At 38.2% G+C, this 21,137-nt stretch overlaps 1 protein-coding gene and 1 long non-coding RNA gene across 9 annotated transcripts in view; one reads left to right on the forward strand and one right to left on the reverse strand.

Moving 5' to 3' along the window:
- UBR2 (ubiquitin protein ligase E3 component n-recognin 2) overlaps nt 1-21,137 on the forward strand; it is a 124,526-nt gene that overhangs the window by 13,974 nt on the left and 89,415 nt on the right. For all 8 annotated transcript variants that reach the window (XM_077813828.1, XM_077813827.1, XM_077813826.1 and 5 more), the window contains 5 exons: nt 6,375-6,505; nt 7,871-8,009; nt 9,240-9,302; nt 11,697-11,817; nt 19,242-19,349. In XM_077813828.1, the coding sequence (XP_077669954.1) occupies nt 6,375-6,505; nt 7,871-8,009; nt 9,240-9,302; nt 11,697-11,817; nt 19,242-19,349 (562 nt within the window). The remainder of the gene's footprint in view (nt 1-6,374; nt 6,506-7,870; nt 8,010-9,239; nt 9,303-11,696; nt 11,818-19,241; nt 19,350-21,137) is intronic.
- On the reverse strand, nt 7,194-8,229 carry LOC144263131 (uncharacterized). The gene is made up of 2 exons (XR_013345732.1): nt 8,089-8,229; nt 7,194-7,458 (listed from the first exon to the last, which is right to left on the reverse strand). It is a non-coding gene; the product is annotated as an uncharacterized LOC144263131 (long non-coding RNA).

Raw genomic sequence — 21,137 nt, forward strand, 5'->3', positions numbered from 1 at the left:
CACATGCAACCTAGATTCTGACATTTCTTAACACTCGTGCTAGACTTTGCAACCTAAATAACTTTCTTTTAAAGTAGTTTTTTAATGTAACTTCCAAGGGGTTTTTAACAGGAAAAAGTTTAAAACAAATACATTTTGTTAGTTACAACTGTAACAAACCCCTCATCATAGATCATCAGCAGGGTTTGAACCATGAATCTTCGGCACTGCAACAGAGTTCTACCAGTTGAGACACAGGGCTAATCATGTTAGCTGGTAGCATAAGAAGGACGTTATCCCAGAAAGACAGATGAACAGCTAATGCTGTGTGCTGGGTCTAAGGAGGTTTATGTGGGGAATCTGGCGTGGCTCTCCATTTCTTCTCCACTGGGTCTGAGAGAGCGCCTTCCCTTTTTTGGTGCCCCCAGAGAGGAGCTGGGACATGTGCTAAAGGGGATGGTGCAGGAGCCCAACATTGCTGTGTCTGGTGTGCGTGCATGTGCACTCTCTCTTCTCCCCTCCCCCCCACCCCCCCAATTGCTACAGCTGCTCCAACAACTGCTAGATGTTTCCAGGTAGTGGGTGGTGGTGGTGGTGGTATGGTGGTGCTGCTGCTGCTTGGTAAATGTGTGGGCCTGACTCTTCAGAGTGGTTTGTTAGTTACTTTTGTATGCTGCCAAAATTTCCCATGGAACACAAGTAACAGAAGGGAAATGGTGACTTTTAACAGTTTATAGCTCTGCCAGATCTGAACAGAACTTAATGGGAGAAGGGAAGAAAAGTCCCTAATCTGAGGGCCATGTCTCTGCTGAATTTCAAAGGCCTGCTGCAAAAAATGGAGATGTTTAGAGCCTCTCAAAATATTCTTGGGGTCTTATTTTTTTTTTAATAACTGAAAGTGTTGGGCATCTCATTACTGTTGTTTTATATTTGTCTGTCTAACTGCTCTAGGAGCCTCTGACATATATTTAAAAATATATCAAATCAGAGAAAGAATCAGCAATCCCGTATATTTAAAAAGCTAGGGAACAAGGCAGCCCAAATAAACCAAATCCCCATAATACATAATATTCCCCAACACTATATGCTTCTTCGGCAGCTCTTTTAAGAAGATGTGCCTGCAGCATTTATTATTTTTCGTTTGTATTTCCACATCATGTAGGAGTCCTAATCATGGATCAGGACCCCGTTGTGTGTGGTGTTGTACACAGAATAAAAAGACAGTCCATGCATTAAGAAGCTTACAATCTAAGTAATAAGACGAGATATAACCGATGGATACAGGCAGCGAGGTGGGGTGAGGACAAGGAAACGGTGAGACAGCATTGGTCAGCATTGTAGGCAGCAGTATCAGTGCAGCAGCAGCCACACAACTATTGTCAGTTTTTTTTCTGTAGGCATTATGGCAAAGGAGAGCTTTAAGCAGCGTTTTGAAAACAAGTTAGTAAGGTGGCTTTGTGCATGTTTAAAGGGAGCTCCTAGCAAGTGTCACAGGGAACACAAAGGTTCTTGGTTTGAAAACTTAACAAATGAGTAATGCAGGCTGGCATCATGGGTTGATCAGAGGCAGGATAGGGAATGAGATGCTAGGTAGGGTGGGGAAGTTCAGAGGGCTCAGAAAGTGATGATAAGCAGTTTTAGGCTTGGTAGCATTAGATTTTTATCAGTAAATGTCTATTTTTTTACCATATACATACAAACTTGACAAAAATATTTCTAGCTGTGATGATCAAAATTTACAAATGGGCAATGTAAGCTTGAGAACTTATGAGAGTTTGATATTTATCTTTGTATGTTTTGGCATGTGATGTTGACAATTTGTGTTTTAACAGTTATTAAATATTAACTATTTGAATCTTAACAGCTACATTCCCTCCTCCTAGTTTTTTGGTGGCTGTGAAATTTTAAATAGAAAAAATGCTGAAAACTCCTAATTTCATGTAACTGAAAATTTTAATTGATAAAAATCAGGAAGAGAAGCTTAGAAATAAACATAGATATTATCTGTCAAAATTACAACAAAAAAATTTGAATTCTGCCATGCCTACTTACGTTTGCTGCTACAAACAAAGGGAAGCCAGGGGAGAGATGCAGAGAGCAGATGAGAAGCCATTAAGTGATGAAGGACTGGAACTTCCAGTCATGTTGCCAAGTGACAATGATGAACAATGGCGAAAGAGAACAGGTGATGGTCTGAGAGGGGGAACTCAGCAGCAGAGATGAAAAAGAGAGCAGTACTTGGTGAAGACCAAGTCAATTGAACAGCCCTTATGGTGAGTGGGAGAGTGTATCTAGGGCTACGGGTTTAATGAAGTGGAGAGGGTGAGGAAACATGCAGCTTAAGGGGCAGATAGGTTATCATGGAAGTTGATGTCACCAAATATGGGTGTGGGAGATTGCAAGGAGAGGAAAAGAGGGAACTCGGAGTCAAAATCTCAGAGCAGGGCTGATGGGGATGAGTTGGGTGGTCAGTAAAGTGGAGGAGGAGGAGAGAAGAGTTGAATGCAGCAGAAGAGGTGGAGGAGTGGGATGGGGAGGTGGGAGGGATTGGAAGTGACAGGAACAGGAGATCAGAAGACCAGCATCTTCACCATGGTGTGATCCAGAGTGGAGAGTGAAAGAGAAGGAGAGGCCTTCATAAGAGAAGGCAGTTGTAGGGGCATTGTCAAAGGAAGGGATCCAGGTCACTGAGAGAGGCAGGAGCTGGAGGGAATAACCTATGAAGAGGCTGTGGATTGCTGTGATCTTTTTAGAGATGGATAGCTAGAGAAGAGGAGGGAGGTTAGGAATAGTGGCACAAGACGGGTAGAGATGGTGGTGGGGACAGGTGAGGGGATATAGTGCCAGAGTTGTCGTCAGAGGTGATGAGGACTTTCAGATTTGGGACCTAGATTTCTGCTGTTGGTGGAGGGAATTAGATGGGGTGGAGAGGGGCAGAGATGTAGGTAAAGGTGGTAGAACTGTAGAGGGAGTGAGGGTAACCAGGAGGAGGAGTTGATGGTAGTGGGAGAAAAGGGAGGAGGAGAATGATGATGCAAAAAAGAGATGTGGTGACAGCTGTGGGTGAGTGGCAGATGGTCTGAAGTTTAATAGATCCTGGGGTATTTTGGACCTGGGGGAGGACAAGGAGTGCATTCCAAAGGAGAGCTAGATAGATTCATGAAAAATAGATCCATCAATGGCTATTAGCCAGGATGAGCAGGAATGGTGTCCCTAGCCTCTGTTTGCCAGAAGCTGGGATTGGGTGACAGGGCATGGATCACTTGATGATAACCTGTCTGTTAATTCCCTCTGGGGCACCTGGCACTGGCCACTGTCAGAGGACAGGATACTGGGCTTGATGGACCTTTGGTTTGACCCAATATGGCCGTTCTTATGGAATGTACTTTTTTTTATGACACATGGATTTCTTAAAACTGAAAACCGCAATAATATGATATCCATCAGCCCTGCATAAAACTAATAAATCAATCATCTGGAGCTTTCTGAAGTTAAATTAGTTCATGGAAAAATTGGCTCTGTTTATCTTGAGGCTATTTTAATTCTTCTAATGGGGAGAAGAGGTTTTGTGGTGGTTTTTGTTTTGTTTTGTTTTTTGTTTGTTTTAATGAAAGGAGAAAGCACATGAGCCAGGAAAATAAGAGAAAAATGGTTATTGGAAAGTCACTATATCTGCATTAAGCCTCAATTTTAACAGATTATTTTCAGGAGCCAAAAAGAATATAACATCTGACTGACCTATCATGCATTATTTGTTTACTTAAATACACATTTTTAACTTAAGTCCAGGCTGTGGAGGTTTATTAAGTGGTTCCTAATTTTTGTTTCTATGTCCACTATGTGTGTGTGTTCTTCAAAAGGCTGCCTATATATATATATATATATATATAAAAAAACACATTGACCAGCATTTGAAACCAAAAATACATCACTCAATTCTGATGACGAAAGGCTAGATTCTTCCACCTTCCTTAGATCTGGTAGAATAAGCGTGGCAGAATGTGGTGCTATGGCCTTGTAAACATAAAGACTGTGATATTTTTTAGCTAAATATTTAAAGTGACTTCTATGCAAGGGAAGCAACTCTTTTGCTGGTCTTTATCAGTCACACAGCTGATAACTGTTTAGTTTTCAATAAAATCCTAACAGTTCTGATGACATAGATTCTAAAATAAACGTGTAACTGTATCTATGTGCATAGTACAGAGTTACTACCTGGTACAAATTTCTTACATGGTCACACTGGCATGTTTGATACAAAGAAGTAGATACATAAGTGATAAGTCAGGCCTGATGTAATAGGATCTGTAACAATTATGTTCCCACTTATATATAATTTCTTTTTAAAAAGGATAACTTGCAAACATGGTGTTAATCTTAATTGTATGCTGGATACCCCAAATTGCCAAGATTATGAGGGTCATTCAGCACAAATTTATTTAAAATATCTTCAATTTTTGTTTTTGTTCAGTGAGTTGGTCCCCCTGAAATCTGGTCTGGTCAAGCCTTGCTCTGCACTTGCAGCATGCAGCAAGCTATATTGTCTCAATTACCATGGAAGTCCGTTATAGACTGGCTCCATGCTAGAGGGAAGATGAAACACTGGAGAGTTTGTGCATGGTGTGGTTTTACCATTTAAAAAACAAAACAAAAAAACTGCACTTTTTTTTTACCCTTTTGATTGTAAAATAATTTTAAAAGGTAGTAAAATAGCACCATGTTCTCCAGAGGCTTTCTATCTGATGCCTATGCCTCTCAGGAGGCTACCTTTGCTCCAGTGAAGTTCTCTGGTACATCAAGTTGCATTCTGATGCATATGGTTGTGGAGTAGGATTAGATAGCGGTTACTCCAGGGAATCTGAAATCATGAGTGGGCAAATACAACTTTTGAATCTTTGCTGTTCTCAACATCCTTCTTACTTTTCCTATTTTCAGATTGATGACATAACCTTAAAGATAGTTAATAATAAAATATCTATGGGTCACCTTTAAAATGTCATTTTATTTCAATATCCTTTCCTTCTCATGTGGACCATGCGCTCCTTTTAAGGAACAACCTAAATTTTCAGCATCGATGACATCACCAAACTAGTGTGCACTGTTTTCCAAAGTCAAGTTGTACTGCTTCTCACTCATTTATCTTAATTTATTATTATTTATTATTGTAATGACAGATTGGCTAAGGTAAACAGTTGCTTGGTCTTCATGTGTTTAATGCTACTTATCAGGAGGAGGTAAAAACTCTTATAAAAATTTGCTTTGGAGTAAAACTTGTCAAGAAGAAGGAGGGGAGACAGGGAATTGGTTTGCTAGCCCTGAAGTAACAGTTTGATTTTTTGCAAACATTATTTCTAGTTTAAGATTCCAAGTTCGCAGTCATAAAGCTCTAAAAGGATTTCAGTTAAATAAATAAGATGAAATGTGATTGTTCTACACTAGTTTCTAATCACTTGTTTTGTCCAAAAATAGAACCATTACCTGCTAATTTTAGTTGCCAGTCTGTCTTGTGCTATAGTTTGAGCAATGACATTGCACTGCTGGGGGCTCAGTGAACCAACTTCATATTCTTTTATTCTGTTTTATTGTTAAGTTATGAAGATGCAATAACAGTTTAAAATAAATCAGGGATGTTTTGGGTGCAAGCAGTCGTTCTCCATTTCCTTTTCCACCCCTCCCTCCCCCATTGTCATTTAATTCCTTAGTGTAGATGACACCTACAAATTTGGACCATTTCTATTTTTCACATGCATATGGGGGGAATTCAGTACCTATTTCCCACCAGACTATAATCACTTCAGTGAGCCATTATAATCAAACTGGCATTCTTTAGTTTTTTGTGGAATTCATGCATGCTTTACAGACTTTTTTCTGCACTGAATTTCTACTTTTGAAAATAAATTAGTAAGGTATGCATAACTAGTGAATGGCTGTAATTTTAAATTCAACTGTGGCATTAAATGGGATAGTATAAATTTAGTATTTATGTGTTTTGCATTTTGGTGTAAACTTTTAGTTTAGATGTGGCCATCGAGTACCACCATATCTTAGAAATATTTAACAAGAAATCATCATATGGTTACACAGAAACAGGCAAGAGGGAGAGGAGTGAAATATACTATTTTGGCACCTGGAATCTTGTTTACAATTTGTAACGTATTATAACTAGTGTGAATACAAAATTTGACAAAAGGAGGTGTGGCTTTGATAATTGTTGATACTATAACTCACTAAGTTAAGTGAAATATGAATAATGAAATGTCCAATACAAGCAGGATAATGGGAATGACGGTTTGAACCCAAACTCAAATGGTTCTTGTTATTATTGCTCATTTTCTTTGTTTAATTTTCCTATAATGTTTTTCTACTATCTCACTATAATCAATTTCACTTTTCAGGATCCTCTGGTGCATTTATCGGAAGATATGATAGCAAGAGCTTATAACATTTTTGCTATCATGTTTCAATATGCAGTAGATATATTAACATGGGAAAAAGAAAATGAATTGCCACCTGGTTTAGAGACTGTGTAAGTATATTCTTTGTGTTTGAGGTTTTCAAGACGTGCAGGTGTTTAAAGTATAAAACTTAAACGCTCACTTTAGTCTACATCAGTGATACTTGGACTGCGGCTCGCGAGCTGCAAGTGGCTCTTTAACGTGTCTTCTGCGCCTCTTTGCAGCACATGGTATTAAAACACTGATTTAATTATTAACGAGTCAGGATGTTTTTACTATGTTATTAACAAATTAAGTTATCAACTTGCACTAAGTTATTAACTTATTTGCTGTAAATATGAATAGTACTGTAGTAAATGAAACAATGAAGTCACACTACTGTGGCTATTTTGAGTAAGCTGATCACTAATTTGGCTCCTGAACCACTGAGGTCTGTATCACCATGCTGTCTTCCTTTAACTCCAATAGGAAGATGATGTAGACAAGTGTCTTTCAAAACATTTTACAGTTGGGATCATACAATGGATCATCTCTCTCTTCCTTTTCCTGCTTGCATAGACCATCTCCAGTGTTGTCTGGTGCTCAGATAATATCCTTGTAGCAGCTACAATTGTTTATGAGGAAAAATAGTATTTAATTCTATGTAGCATCTTAAAACAAGTAGGGCAGGTTGATGCCACTTGACCAACCAGCTCTCTTCAAACCCACTGTTGGTCCATGAATTACAACTTGGGAATTATCACTCTAGAGTGAAATAAATAGCACTAGGAATAAAACATCTTTATTTAAAATTTGATTCTACTACAGTAGTTTCTTTTAGTTCTGCTTTGTGTGGGAAAATACTGTAAATGGTGGAAGTTATAGAATTATATTTAACACTGATTTACATTTTTTTGATAAAAGTATGGAGAACTCGTCTAATGGCTTTATTGGTTTAGTATCTTATGTTATGAAGTGGTAAACATAGATTTGCAAAAGACTTCTGGATTCTGGTTGCTTGGTGGAGAGAGACCGTTAGGGAGACCTAGAAAAGAAAGGGGTAGGAAAATAACGCCAAAGCTATGGGAGAATATTGTGTAACAAGTATGTTAGATAATTTTTCCTTACTAGAAAATGGCTAGCCCAGAATAAAAAAAGTGCACAGAAGTAAAGTCAGGAATTGTCAGACTAACTTAATACTCTGCATCTTTACTCACTAGGAGCTTAATCCTTCAAGGTGCTGAGCACTCCTGTAAGGTGCAGAATGCCTTTAACTCCCACTGAAGTCAGTGGGAGTAGAAGGCACTCATCAGCTTCAGGATAAAGCCCTGTTGATTTACATCATGAGTGCCAGGGTTAACCCAAGCTTAGATATTCGGCTTGTTGGAAATTATTAAAATTAAAAATAGATTAGAAGCTTAGTACTTAATTATATAAATGTGGTCTTTATTTTATAGTGAGAAGAGTGACACTTACTACTGCATGCTTTTTAATGATGAAGTCCACACGTATGAACAAGTTATATACACTCTCCAGAAAGCTGTCAACTGTACACAGAAAGAGGCCATTGGATTTGCAACAACAGTAGACAGAGATGTAAGTAACTTCCTTGCTGGAACTTGAATTAAAAGTAAGGTCAGGGTGAATATATATGACTAAACTTAGTGCTTTTTACCTTTAAAGTGGTTGTGAGTCTTCCCAGTATTCTTTCTCTCCTTTCACCCCTTGGCAGATAAAAGGCTTTCAGGAGGGAATAGAGAAGAGCTGGCAGTTTCACAGCAGCTGGAGAGAGCAGGGAGTTTAGCACCGAGTTGACTTTACCCTAAGGGGCCCACTGATCTCCTCACGATCATCCTCCTAGCTTTGCACATCCCACAGCTGATTGTGTGTGTTTGAGGATGGAATTCTTTTCTTCCAGGATACATTTGTGCCTCATTTCTACATCAAACCATTGGCCATCTCCTTCAGGGAAGGCACTTCCTCAATGACCTTCTTTCAGACTGTTCTTTGCTGATGCGAAGTGAGAGAGTCAGTTTGGGGCCTCAAAATGTCTAAAGTTAAACATGACTTTTTTCAGTTATTCTCCCTGTCCCAGATAATATTTTTGTAAATCATTGGTTAGGCATCATATAACTTAAAAGGGACACTCCTCTGGTTAGGCCTAAAACGTGCCGGACTTTTCCCATATTGTATGTCCACAATGCAAGCTTTTTTTTTTTTTTTTTTTTTTTTAAAACAACTGAACCTTGCTGCATGGTAAGAGACTGACACCTGAATTGATGTTTTGAAAGCAAACCAGTTCATATGTACTATAAAACAACTTGTGAGTCACTTTGTTTATAATACAACATGAATAAATCAACTGTGCACATTTTTAATAGGCATATTTAACACTAAAGAAAGAATCACTGATTATAAGGTCCCCAAAATATTCAGATAAAGCCAGCACTGCAGGTACTATCAGACTAGTCAGGTGAAACTATAGGCCTAACAAGCTTTACAATATAGCTTCTTTAAAGGTATTAAAATATATCTTATGATATAAAATGTCCTATTTTTAAATTAGCTGGAAAAGTACCTTCATACGAATACTATAAAATATACTTTAATAGGAATTAGTGTTGAATTTTTGAATAAGAAGGTCACTGTCAGATTCTTAGGATCATATTAAGCTTTTTCTAGAAAGCAACTGCAAATGTGATTAATATAAATGGTGACTTATTGCCTATGATTTGCTGTTCTTATTTACATTAAGACATAGAGTTGAAGCTTATTCTTGTGTTTCAACAAGCTGCTTATTATCATCTTGTTTTTATAAATTTAAAGGGACGTAGATCAGTCCGATATGGAGACTTCCAGTATTGTGATCAAGCAAAATCAGTAATAGTGGTGAGTGATCTTACATACTTAATCTGTTCTTCTTAGATTCCCATAAAATGCTTAGTACAGCACAGTTTTGAAATACCATGTACTATTTTGATATTTTAATTTGCAAAATATTAATTTTAAGTAATAACTCTGTGGTGGAGGTTGAGGATGGCAGTACAATGCCAGTCTATACTTCCTTGCATCTTTCTGTGGCCTAATCCTCATACCAGTGCACTTCTGGAAACAAGAATCTCAGGTCTAGGGCAGTTTTGACAAATCATATTTCCATCTCTGTAATTCTCAATACTTAATCAGCATTTGGAATAATGTTTTTATTTCACTCTTAAAGAGCGGAAAATATCTCATGGAAATTTTTGTATTTACAAATTTCTCCTTTTCTTGATGTTTTTTTTTCCTTCAGTTTCTTGTTTTTTAGGTACACTTGCATGAAAGGAGAATTTTTGTTACTTAGTTCATCTACTCTTAATTATTCCTTGCTTGAAATACTAATATTCTGTGATCACATTCAACTAGCTGTTATCAGAGGGGATGACTTCAGGTTAAGCCTCAGAAGCCTCGGAAGCAGATATTCATAAGCAGCAAAGAACCCTGGGTTTTTTATGCAAGTGTCATGAATAATAAAGGTTTATGTCTTCTACATTTGTGCTTGTCCTTTTTTAAGCTTTAGAATCAGAAATGCATAATATTTACCCAAGATTCTTTTAGTATATAAATTCTAGAAATTTTTAAATTTTAGACTAAACTGAATACAAGTTTGCAAATTCTACTTTACAGTAACGATAACAAATATTGCTTTCTAAAGAAAAGAAAAAACATATTTCCAATCTCTCAGATTAAGCGTGTTACACAAATGTCTTTTTGTAGTTGATTTAATGAACTGGGAAAATCATTTTCATGCTTCCAGATTGGAGCACAGTTCTTACTGTGGAAATATTTTACATCACTTTTTAAAGCAGCGCTTTCCAGTGAAGTTGTGGGGCATTCTCATTAAAATACATGGTATATGTCACAGTAGTTTTGAGACTACACATCAGATCATAGAAGTAAAAGTAACTTATAAAATGCTTAAGCTATCCTAGAATCTTATACTTTATCAGTTAACACCAATAAAGTCAAGTAACTGAATTTGTTGTGTGTGTTACTTTGGTAAAAAATTGTTAATTTTTTTTCAGTGAAAGCATAAGTCACTGAAATAGTTAAACTGTTAAAACTTAAATTGTAAAACTGAAAATGTACTTAAGCTATAAAGATAAAAGTTGAATAATGTAAGGAAAATGAGTGAATTTATTCATAGGGACATCTGTTTACCATCAGAGCTTTTCAAGTGAATTACCTGTGTGAAACAATTTATTGTATGTATAGTATTAGACTATTTGGTTTTCATTCAGTTTTACTAACTGAAGTGACTATCTTCAAGTATTGAAGTATTTTGGAAAAAACATAATTTCATATCTCTGTGAACAGGCTTTCATGCTGCATGTTTGTTTAGGTTTCAGAAACATATAATTACGTTTCAAAATTTGACATTTTATTTAGTTGAAGGGACACCATCAACCTGAAAATTGCATTTCCATATCAGTTATCTTTACCTATTGTTGTTACAAGTAATCCCAAAGATGAGTAGCATAGTAAGAGATCAAAGGGGAAATATATTTCTTTAATTTCAGTGTATTTACTTTGTGGATGGTTAGTTTCACTATTTGATTTTGGTAATCAGCTGCTATGTCACTCTTATGCATTGCTCTGGAGGAAGCTTGCTTTCATACTTTCTGCCTGAGGTTTTTCAAAAGGGTGTGTGTCAGTAAGAGGCAGGTGTTACATGTATGCCCAGGAGGAGAGGAAAGGTGATGGGGAGGGGCAGCTAAGCATGCTGGGTGTTAGTTTTTGACATGGCCAAAAGATCCTTCAAAACATCTTATTTTTTTATTGGAAGTTTTTATAACAAACTGTTATACTGTTTCAGTGCTCAGTCAGAAAATTATACAGTGCGCTCCTGTTTATGTGAAGGGCCTGGGGAATAGTTGAAATGTCTGGTTAACTGGGGTTCTATTAATCAGAAGTGCTATTAACTAATGTAGGCCTACCTTGGGTGGGGGAAGGGAGAAAATACTATGGATATCAATAAAGGGAATTCAGAAAACTGGAATTATACTGGATTTTTTTTCCCCAGCTAAAAATTTTAAGAATAGAATTGACAGTTTTCCTTGTTTATGTACTGTTGGAAATAATCCTATGCTGGAAGAACTATGATAGATTGCCTATTAATAGGTCTCCATTTTAATTTCTGTGATAAAATGTTTTAATTTAGTGTGCTGTGTGTTTCTCTACAACAAAACTTGTCTTTCCTGATATTCACTTTTAACTAAGCTTCCCCCTCCTCTTTTCTTTTTTAAGAGAAATACCAGTCGCCAGACAAAGCCACTGAAGGTTCAGGTTATGCATTCATCTATTGTTGCCCATCAGAGTTTTGGTTTGAAGCTCCTGACTTGGCTTGGCAACGTTATTGGATATTCAGGTAGGCAAATTCAAACACTTCTGCTATAGACTAGAGGATAATTTAGAGGTTAACTTAATGCTAAAAATAATAATAAAAATATTTTATATTAAAACAGCTTACCTCACATACGTAACATGTTAGACAAACCCATTAATAACTTTTGACACACTTCATCCTATTGTCTGCGCATTGATTTGTGCTTCCCGAATCCTGACTCCCATATGAAAGTGCTTTATGTATTCACCATGTTAAAATTGCTAGTGTTGAGCAGAAACAGTTTGAGAATTGCTATTGAGTGGTGTGTGCTAACAGCGTACCCCTCCGCCTTTGATCACTTTTAAATGAATGAAATAAATTAAAACAAGGGCATCCTGAATAGATGTCAATAATATTCCTTTTTTTATTTAATGAGAACTGATTGTTTCATATATGTCACAGTGTAACTAGAACAGCAAAAATGTACTTAATGTTCTCAAATCCAAGGAGTGTGAGGGAGGAAGTGAGCCAGTGAAGCACTGAACAGAAGTTCAGAAGGAGATTCCCTCTGTAGAAGGAGGGAATCAAGGTATGCAGTCTCATTTCATGGGGAGTATCTTGTGAATTCTGGCTGAAGGGCTCTCTTCCCTCTCATACAACAGCATTCTTATGGTTGTGGCTAGGGAAATGAAAGTAGGGAAATATAGCTTATTAATGAACTATGGGCCTAACTTTTGATTTGGTTCCATCTGTGGCATTTACATGGCACCATGGTCCTGTTTAAAGAGGACTCTGTTAATGTGAACTAGGTACCTTTAATTTCATGCCTGCAATGGCCACCCTAGGAAGTTACAGTGCAACTTGCTAGCATGTGCTGCAGTTCACATCCCCGTAGTCTGAATTGTGGGGCCATGTAGACGTAACCTATGTCTTAGCCAACTAAAGGGACAGAAGTGAATTAAGAGGGAAGGGCTTTGGCATGGTTATCAAAATATAGATGTAACCTCACTAAAAATATTGTTTTGTGCTATGTATGTTCAAAAATCCTCTAGAGTTATTAGTATAGTGTTTATGCCATCACCTGCAACATCACAGAATCATAGGACTGGAAGGGACCTCGAGAGGTCATCTAGTCCAGTCCCTTGCACTCATGGCATGGCTAAGTATTATCTACACCATCCTTGACAGGTGTTTGTCTAGCCTGCTCTTAAAAACCTCCAATGATGGAGAGTCCACAATCTCCGTAGGCAATTTTATTCCAGGGTTTAACTACCCTGGCAGGACGTTTTTTCTGATGTTCAACCTAAATCTCCCTTTCTGCAATTTAAGCCCATTGCTTCTTGTCCTGTCCTCAGCAATTAAGAAGTAGAATTTTTCTCCATCCTCCTTGTAACAACCTTTTATGTACTTGAAAACTCACCTCAGCCTTCTCTTTTCCAGACTAAACAAACCGAATATTTTCAACCTTCCCTCATAGGTCATAATTTTTGTTGCTCTTCTCTGGGGTTTCTCTAATTTGTCCACATCTCTCCTAAAATATGGCGTTCAGAACTGGACACAATACTCCAGTTGAGGCCTAATCAGCACGGAGTAGAGCGGAAGAATTACTTCTCATGTCTTGCTAAGAACACTCCTGCTAATACATCCCAGAATGGTGTTTGCTTTTTTTGCAACAGTGTTACACTGACAACTCACATTTAGCTTGTGGTCCACTATAACCCCCAGATCCCTTTCCACAGTACTCCTTGGCAGTCATTTCCCATTTTGTATGTGTGCAACAGATTTTTCCTTCCTAAGTGGAATACTTCGCATTTGCCCGTATTCAATTTCATCCTATTAGCTTCAGCCCATTTCTCCAGTTTGTCCAGATCATTTTGAATTCTAATCCTATCATCCAAAGTACTTGCAACCCCTTGCAGCTTGGTATCATGTATACATTGCCATATCTAACTATGCATTAGTTTGAATGATTGGACATGTAGTTCATTTTCATATAATTTAATATATAAAGTAACATAAATCAGAAATTTCTGACTGGGTAGTGATAGTGCATGTGTTTGGTAATATACTGCACACGCTATATATCTGGGTTAGTTGTGAGTATGAACTAACGGAGAGACGAATGGGATATACAGTTTTGAGGAATGCTTACTCTGATTTTCAGGCAAAACTTTCAGCCTGGCATTATCTGTATTTCATTTTTTGTGAGCTCAATTTTGTGGTACAATTAGTTGTGCTAGTCACTTTCATAGATTCATAGATATTAAGGTCAGAAGGGACCATTATGATCATCTAGTCTGACCTCCTGCACAATGCAGGCTACAGAACCTCACCCACTCACTCCTGCAATAAACCTCTCACCTATGTCTGAGCTATTGAAGTCCTCAAATCATGGTTTAAAGACTTTAAGGTGCAGAGAATCCTCCAGCAAGTGACCCATGTCCCATCGTACAGAGGAAGGCGAAAAACCCCAGGACCTCTTCCAATCTGCCCTGGAGGAAAATTCCTTCCCGACCCCAGATATGGCGATATGGTGAACCCTGAGCATGTGGGCAAGATTCGCCAGCCAGATAGTACAGAGAAGTCTTTCCTAGGTAACTCAGATCCCACCCCATCTAACATCCCATCACAGGCCATTGGGCCTATTTACCATGAATAGTTAAAGATCAATTAATTGCCAAAATCATGTTATCCCATCATACCATCTCCTCCATAAACTTATCGAGTTTAATCTTGAAGCCAGATATGTCTTTTGCCCCCACTGGTTCCCTTGGAAGGCTGTTCCAGAACTTCACTCCTCTGATGGTTAGCAACCTTCATCTAATTTCAAGTCTAAACTTCCCAATGGTCAGTTTATATCCATTTGTTCTTGTGTCCACATTGGTACTGAGCTTAAATAATTCCTCTCCCTCCCTGGTATTTATCCCTCTGATATATTTACAGAGAGCAATCATATCTCCCCTTAGCCTTCTTTTTGTTAGGCTAAACAAGCCAAGCTCCTTGAGTCTCCTTTCATAAGACAGGTTTTCTATTCCTCGGATCATCCTAGTAGCCCTTCTCTGAACCTGGTCCAGTTTGAATTCATCCTTCTTAAACATGGGAGACCAGAACTGCACACAGTATTCCAGATGAGGTCTCACCAGTGCCTTGTATAACGGTACTAACACCTCCTTATCTCTACTGGAAATATCTCGCCTGATGCATCCCAAGACCGCATTAGCTTTTTTCACGGCCATATCACATTGGCGGCTCATAGTCATCCTGTGGTCAAGTACCAGATTGCACCTGCATATAAGTGACTTAAACATATGAGTGAAAGTGAGGGTCAATACAGTTTTGTGCCCACAACTGACTAAATTAAACCTTTTTATGATTCAAAAGGAAAAAAAATTCTATATTTGCTGGTGAGAATAATATGCTTACATTCTAATTTCTGAACTCTATATATTGGTAGGAAATAAGACATGGGTCTCTTGTAGTTACTTTGCTGAATGATTTAAGCATCTCGGAAATGCAATATTGTACTCTCTAAGGTGTCATCTTATGAAATGGGATTTAGAAATTTAAAAATGGTCTTCTTTGGCCTTTTTGTACTCTTGCTCCCAGCCCATCCAGATTCTGCCCACCAATTTGTGCAAGCCTCAGATCTGCTGAGTACCTTTCACAGGGTCTGAAGGAAGGAGGGGAGAAATGTGCTGCAGAGGTGACTGAGCCCCAATTCTGCATGGGCAGAAGGAGAGCCACATATGAAAGGTCTACTCTGGCCACCCACCTAGGAGTAATGATCTGGGCCTTCATATTTTATGAAATGAATGTCAAGCCTTTGCCAGTGCATGAAGCGGAAAGCTTATTCTGGTATTTGCATAATAGGATGCAAACTCCTGAGTAAACCAACAATAAACTAGCAAACATATAGTTCTTATCCTTTCGGAAATAAACTGTCTATTCACCTTTTATTGGACAGTGTGGTGGAGTTCTTATTCCCCATCTTTCCCAATATAAAAATAAACAAACTGAATGCTAGGAGTTTAGTGTGCATCCGCAGTGGGGGGATTGTTATAGCTGCATGTGAAATGAAAATGTCACTTCCCTCCCATTACCAGCGTGCTGAACAACCTGTTGCAATCAGACTCCTTCAATAGGGCATAGAAAGGCAGAAGTATAATCCATCAGCATTATTCCTTTTAGTTGGATGTTTTATGATGGTCAACCTGCTGTAAAATTTTAAAAAGGAATTTGAAGCAAATCATGTAGTGCAGCAGTCTCCTGAGACACACATTAACCTTATATAGGACTGGAAAGTCCTTATTACAAAATGTGTGTAGTTATAGAAGCATAACTGGAACAGCATATTGAATAGCAAATGGGGAGATTGCCTTGAAGATTCTACTATCTATGTAGTTTCATATTTCTGAAATGTTCCTATGGGCCCACCACTCTGATAATCTCTAACCCTTGATGGCCACTTTATCCCTTCGTTGTCTCTGATGCCATCCTCAGCTGCTCAACATGACTTGGGCAATAAAATAGTTCCATTAAAAATATACCACGATTTAATCCCTGTCCTTTCTAAAAAAACTATTTTTAATATAGTTGCAGAAAGCATGTTTGTGATTTAATAATTATTGTGAATGGACTTTACTGCAGAGTTTTAGTTTGTATCTTTCTGCCACCCTTGTCTTTTCTCCCCCCCAATTACAGACTTTTTTTTTACTTTGAAGTACATTTCATATGATACTTAAAGAAGAAATATCTAGGAAACTTTTTTTTTTTAAGGAGTCAGTTGTTGCTTTTTAAATGCAGGAATATTTGAGATTTGTTTCTGATGAACTCCCTCTAGCAATCTAAGATGATAGAGAAGAGTTCTGACTTTTTTACAACTGTTCACAAGGTTTGAACAACAAGGTACAGTCTCCTTTTCAAATCCAAACCCAAACTGTTTGCCCTATATATGAAAAAATGTAACATTGGAAAAAATCTCTGTAGGGAGAGGAAAAAATAAAACTCAAAGGGTACCGGCAAGGGCCCCAAACCTCTGTTTGCATCTGTTAGGAGCTGTGCACAGGTCAGCACTATTAAATTAACAGGGTTCTGCACATCCACTGGGTTCCATGCTTAGAGCCCTCCGTAGATACAAAATTTGTATCCACATCAGATCCGCAAGCTGCAAAAATGGTCCACAGGTATAAAATAGATATTTGCATATTTACCGGGCTCTAGATACAAAATTCGTATCCCCATCCGATCCGCAATCCACAAATTTTTTTCTGTGGATAGCTGAGGATTTGCTGGGCTCTGTCCATGTTGACTGATCCAGTAGGACTAGGGCTTAGAATTCTGCTTTGGGAAAGTACATGCATAATGATTATTGCTATCAGTGTGATCAATTCACAAACGGAAATGTAAACTTCAACCTTGGAACTTCTTATTTTAGGATGATAGAGTTTATCAGTTTATTTTGTTTGGAAACAGTATTAAACTGTCGTTTTTTGAGTAGATTGTAAGCAACAGCATACATTGTATGTCATAATTACCATCCTTCATTCTTTCCAAAGACCTGCAGAAGAGGAGGATTAGGAGCTAACCTTTTTGGAAATAAAGCATGTGATTCTTTTGTTGGCAAATATCCATTGCAGCGTTCTTCCCATAAGAGATTAATTGAATGCTAAAATTGTCCATGCATTGATTATTAGATTTTTTTTCCAGGAAAATCCATTATTAGAAAACATCTTTTGGAGAATGGGGTTTTGTTTATATTCTGTACATTCACATACAGAGAAGAACTTTCTGTTTTATAGTTCAGCCAATTATAAGAAAATGGCTTTTGGGGATATACTTCTAAAGCTTTCTACTCAAAACCCCCACCTGTGGGCCAAGACTGGTTGCATGGGATTGGTACAGATACCAGTATTTGGATGTATATAGTATTATAAAAAGGGGAAGGACATAAAATTAATGGGATTAAATGGAGAGTTTTCTTTATATTAAGTTCTCCAATAGTGAGAGATGTTAATCTGTGAAATAAACTCTCAACAGAATAAGTGGAAGCTATTTGTAAATTTATAGTGAGTGGTCCTGTATTGTCACAAAGATAAACTAGATGACTTAATAGGTTTGTCCATCTCCAGGTTTTGAAACATTGGAAGCATGTAGTCTTCATGAGCTATTTCTAATGTGTATTTATTCATCAGCTGCTGGGTGTGGTGCATTGTATAAAAACACATGAAGTGAAAAAGTTTGTTTAAAATTGTATAGGTAGCCATTTTTGTAATGTTCTTCATCCATTAAACTGAAAAGGGACTTAGTTTCCTTTTGAATCTTCCTTTTTATCATAAAACACAACCATTTCCAGACCTGGGTGTTTAAAATTGGGCTCCCAGAACTACATTTATGCAGCTAAATCAAGATGGACTGATTTTTTCAAAAGGTGCTGAGCCCTTGATTTCACTGGGATTTGAGAATGCTCAGAGCTTCTGAAAATGAACCATTTAGCTGTCTAAATGGCTTAAGGTACCCAATTTTAGACACCTGAGTTGAAAAATTTTCAGCTCATAACTTTTCATTATAACAGTTTATATGTAAACAGTTCTTGAAACAATTTGCTTTTGCTAGTTAACTTCCTCAAGAGAGGGAAAATGTAAGCTCATTAAACCTGGGATAAGGAGTCAGGAGATCTAGTCAGGTCTCTGCTCAGATAAAGATTTATTATCTTAGTATCTAGGGGCAGAAGTACATGAATTTAGGGTGGGATTTTTTTAAAAGCGCAATTTATGCACATTTGAAAAATCCCACCCTTAGTTTGGTAGTCTTTCAGTGTAACTGGATATTTTTATTAGAGGGAAAAATAATTGTCCGTCTTAATTTCCTGTGCAGCCATCTGTAGGCAGAAATGCAACACTTTTGCTGCATGGGAGGCCAGTCATTGGAGTGTTCTGCTCATTCTGCTGAAAGCACACTAACCACGGTGCACAGGAGTGGAGAAATAGAATCATGGCTGGACCAGGAGAACAGGGAGGATATGGTCAATTGTTTCCTGTAGATGAGGAAGCCACTGACTAAAACATATGGGAAGTAGGAACCAGTGTTTATGTCCACTGCTCTACCAGGCCTTTAATCCTCTGCCTTATTCACTTTGAGCGTGCCCATGAGCAGTTTATAATTGATATGTGCCTGCCCTGGCTCTCCCCTTCCCCCAGAATTAGCTTTTATTTCCTTTCTTATTATGAAAGGACAGTTCAAAAGCAAAAGAAAGTGGAAGATATATTTCAGACCTTGATTATTTTTGCTTGGTGAGCTTAAAAATAAATATTGTGTGTGCTCACCCACACACACCCACACACACCCACACCCACCGATGCACACTCAGTATATTATGTAAACTTCCATTATGCTACATACACATTTAACATAACTTTTTAATGTTAAATAACTTTTGTATATTTATTCCATGATTTGTTTTTGTTAAGATGGCCTTCGTCGAATATTGTGTCAGGTTGGTTTACAGGAGGGACCAGATGGTGAAAATTCTTCTCTTGTAGATAAACTAATGCTGTCTGATTCTAAACTGTGGAAAGGTGAGTTGTCCCCCACTATTTTTAAGAAAATGACTTTGTATGTGCTAATAGAAAGCACTCTGACCATTTTATTTTGTCTTATCTGTTCATGTTTTAAGCAATTTTTATTGCCATCCATTATAGATGCAATTGCCTGTTTAGATATACTGTGTTTTACCTGTTCACAAATTGGGATTATGCTGAATTGTGAAAGAATGGGATGGCCCTTTTAGCACTACAGTGAAGGTGGAGTAGAGCTTTCTGTTTAGAACAGACTTTTCAAAGGGCTGTAAAGTTTACATGTGTATACATATTGACCTGAAAATTGCTAGGCCAGTTGAAGGCCCAGAGTAAAGACAGCAGCACAAATATGCCGTCCTTTGGGGTTCCTGAGACAGAGGCACATTCCTCCAAAATGGTCTTATTTTAAAATTTGCTGGTTCTGTATAAAGACAGAAAGATGCAGAGCTATTTTTTCAGGATGTATTCAAACCCATTGAGCCGAGAACACCCTATGGAAATGACTGCAGCAGTTCACACACCTGTAAGTCTCCTGTGCTGCTATTCCAAAGTGCTTTAAAATCCACTGGTTTAATATGATTGGCCTGAAAATTGTCAGTTCAGGGAGTGTGGTAGAGTCTGATATAAATTTTGAGTCCTTTGTTCTAGGACATCCTGAGATACATCCTCCCCCCCTCCAAAATGACCTGTTTTTAAAATGACATTTAAAACAAACGTTAGAAAACCAGGAAATACATAGTTTGCCCCTGTGGCAGTGAATGGAAATATAACAGAATTTTTCCAATCACAAACACATGCCACTTTCTCGATGCCTCCACAACTCCAGATCTGTGTGCTATTGATGTGTTTCCAGGAACCCTCACTGTGCTCTGTGCACAACGTTGGTCTGAGGAGTAATAGAAGGGATTGCCAGACATATCTCCATAGGCACTAATTGTATGTTTACACTGCAGTTAAAAACCCATGGTTGGCCTGTCCCAGCTGACTCAGGCTAAGGGGCTCAGACTAAGGGGCTGCCTAATTGCAAGGTAGACAGTTGGTAGACAATTGGTGCTTGGGCAGCAGCCCAGGCTCTAGACACTGTGAGGTGGGAGGGTCCAGATACTCAGACTGCAGCCCCTTTCCAAATATCTACGCCACAATTAAATGGCCTCTTAGCCTGAGCCAGAGCTAACTGGCACAGGTCAGCTGCGGGTGTCTAATTATAGTGTCGACCTATCCTAAGGCTATGTGTATGCTGCCCCTCAGTTCAGACTGTGCGGGTATGAATAGCAGTGTGCACTAACGTGCAGCACTGTAACTCTCCCATGTGGGCTCGGCAGGCGTGAACTAAATGGTTCCTAGCCAGAACTTCTGGGTTCTAATTCCAGTTCTGCCATTGACTCCTTGGGTGTCCTTGGTAAAGTGGCTTTGCCCTTCTTTGCCTCAGTTTCCCCACCTGCAAAATGGAGATAATGACACTGACCCACCACACAGAGGAAATCAGGCTGATGATTATTATACATTAATGTGAACTAGGAACCTTTTAGATTGTGTCCACAGCACTCACATGGGGGAATTACAGTGAAGTGCTTTATGCACTGTTCACACCTCTGTGGTCCAAACTGCAGAGCAGTATAGACAAGCCCTTCAACTAAATGAAGGATAATGTGATGCAGTCTCTGTGTAAGGGACTCATTAGAGCAGGGATTTAAGTACACTTTAAAGTTTCTCCCATACTGCTTTCTTTCCTCCTTCCTGCTGACCTCCAAGTGTCTTGAGGAAATGTATAGTGCTGTAAACTGATTC

The sequence above is a fragment of the Eretmochelys imbricata genome, chromosome 3, assembly GCF_965152235.1.
Source record: "Eretmochelys imbricata isolate rEreImb1 chromosome 3, rEreImb1.hap1, whole genome shotgun sequence".
Taxonomy (NCBI): domain Eukaryota; kingdom Metazoa; phylum Chordata; order Testudines; family Cheloniidae; genus Eretmochelys; species Eretmochelys imbricata.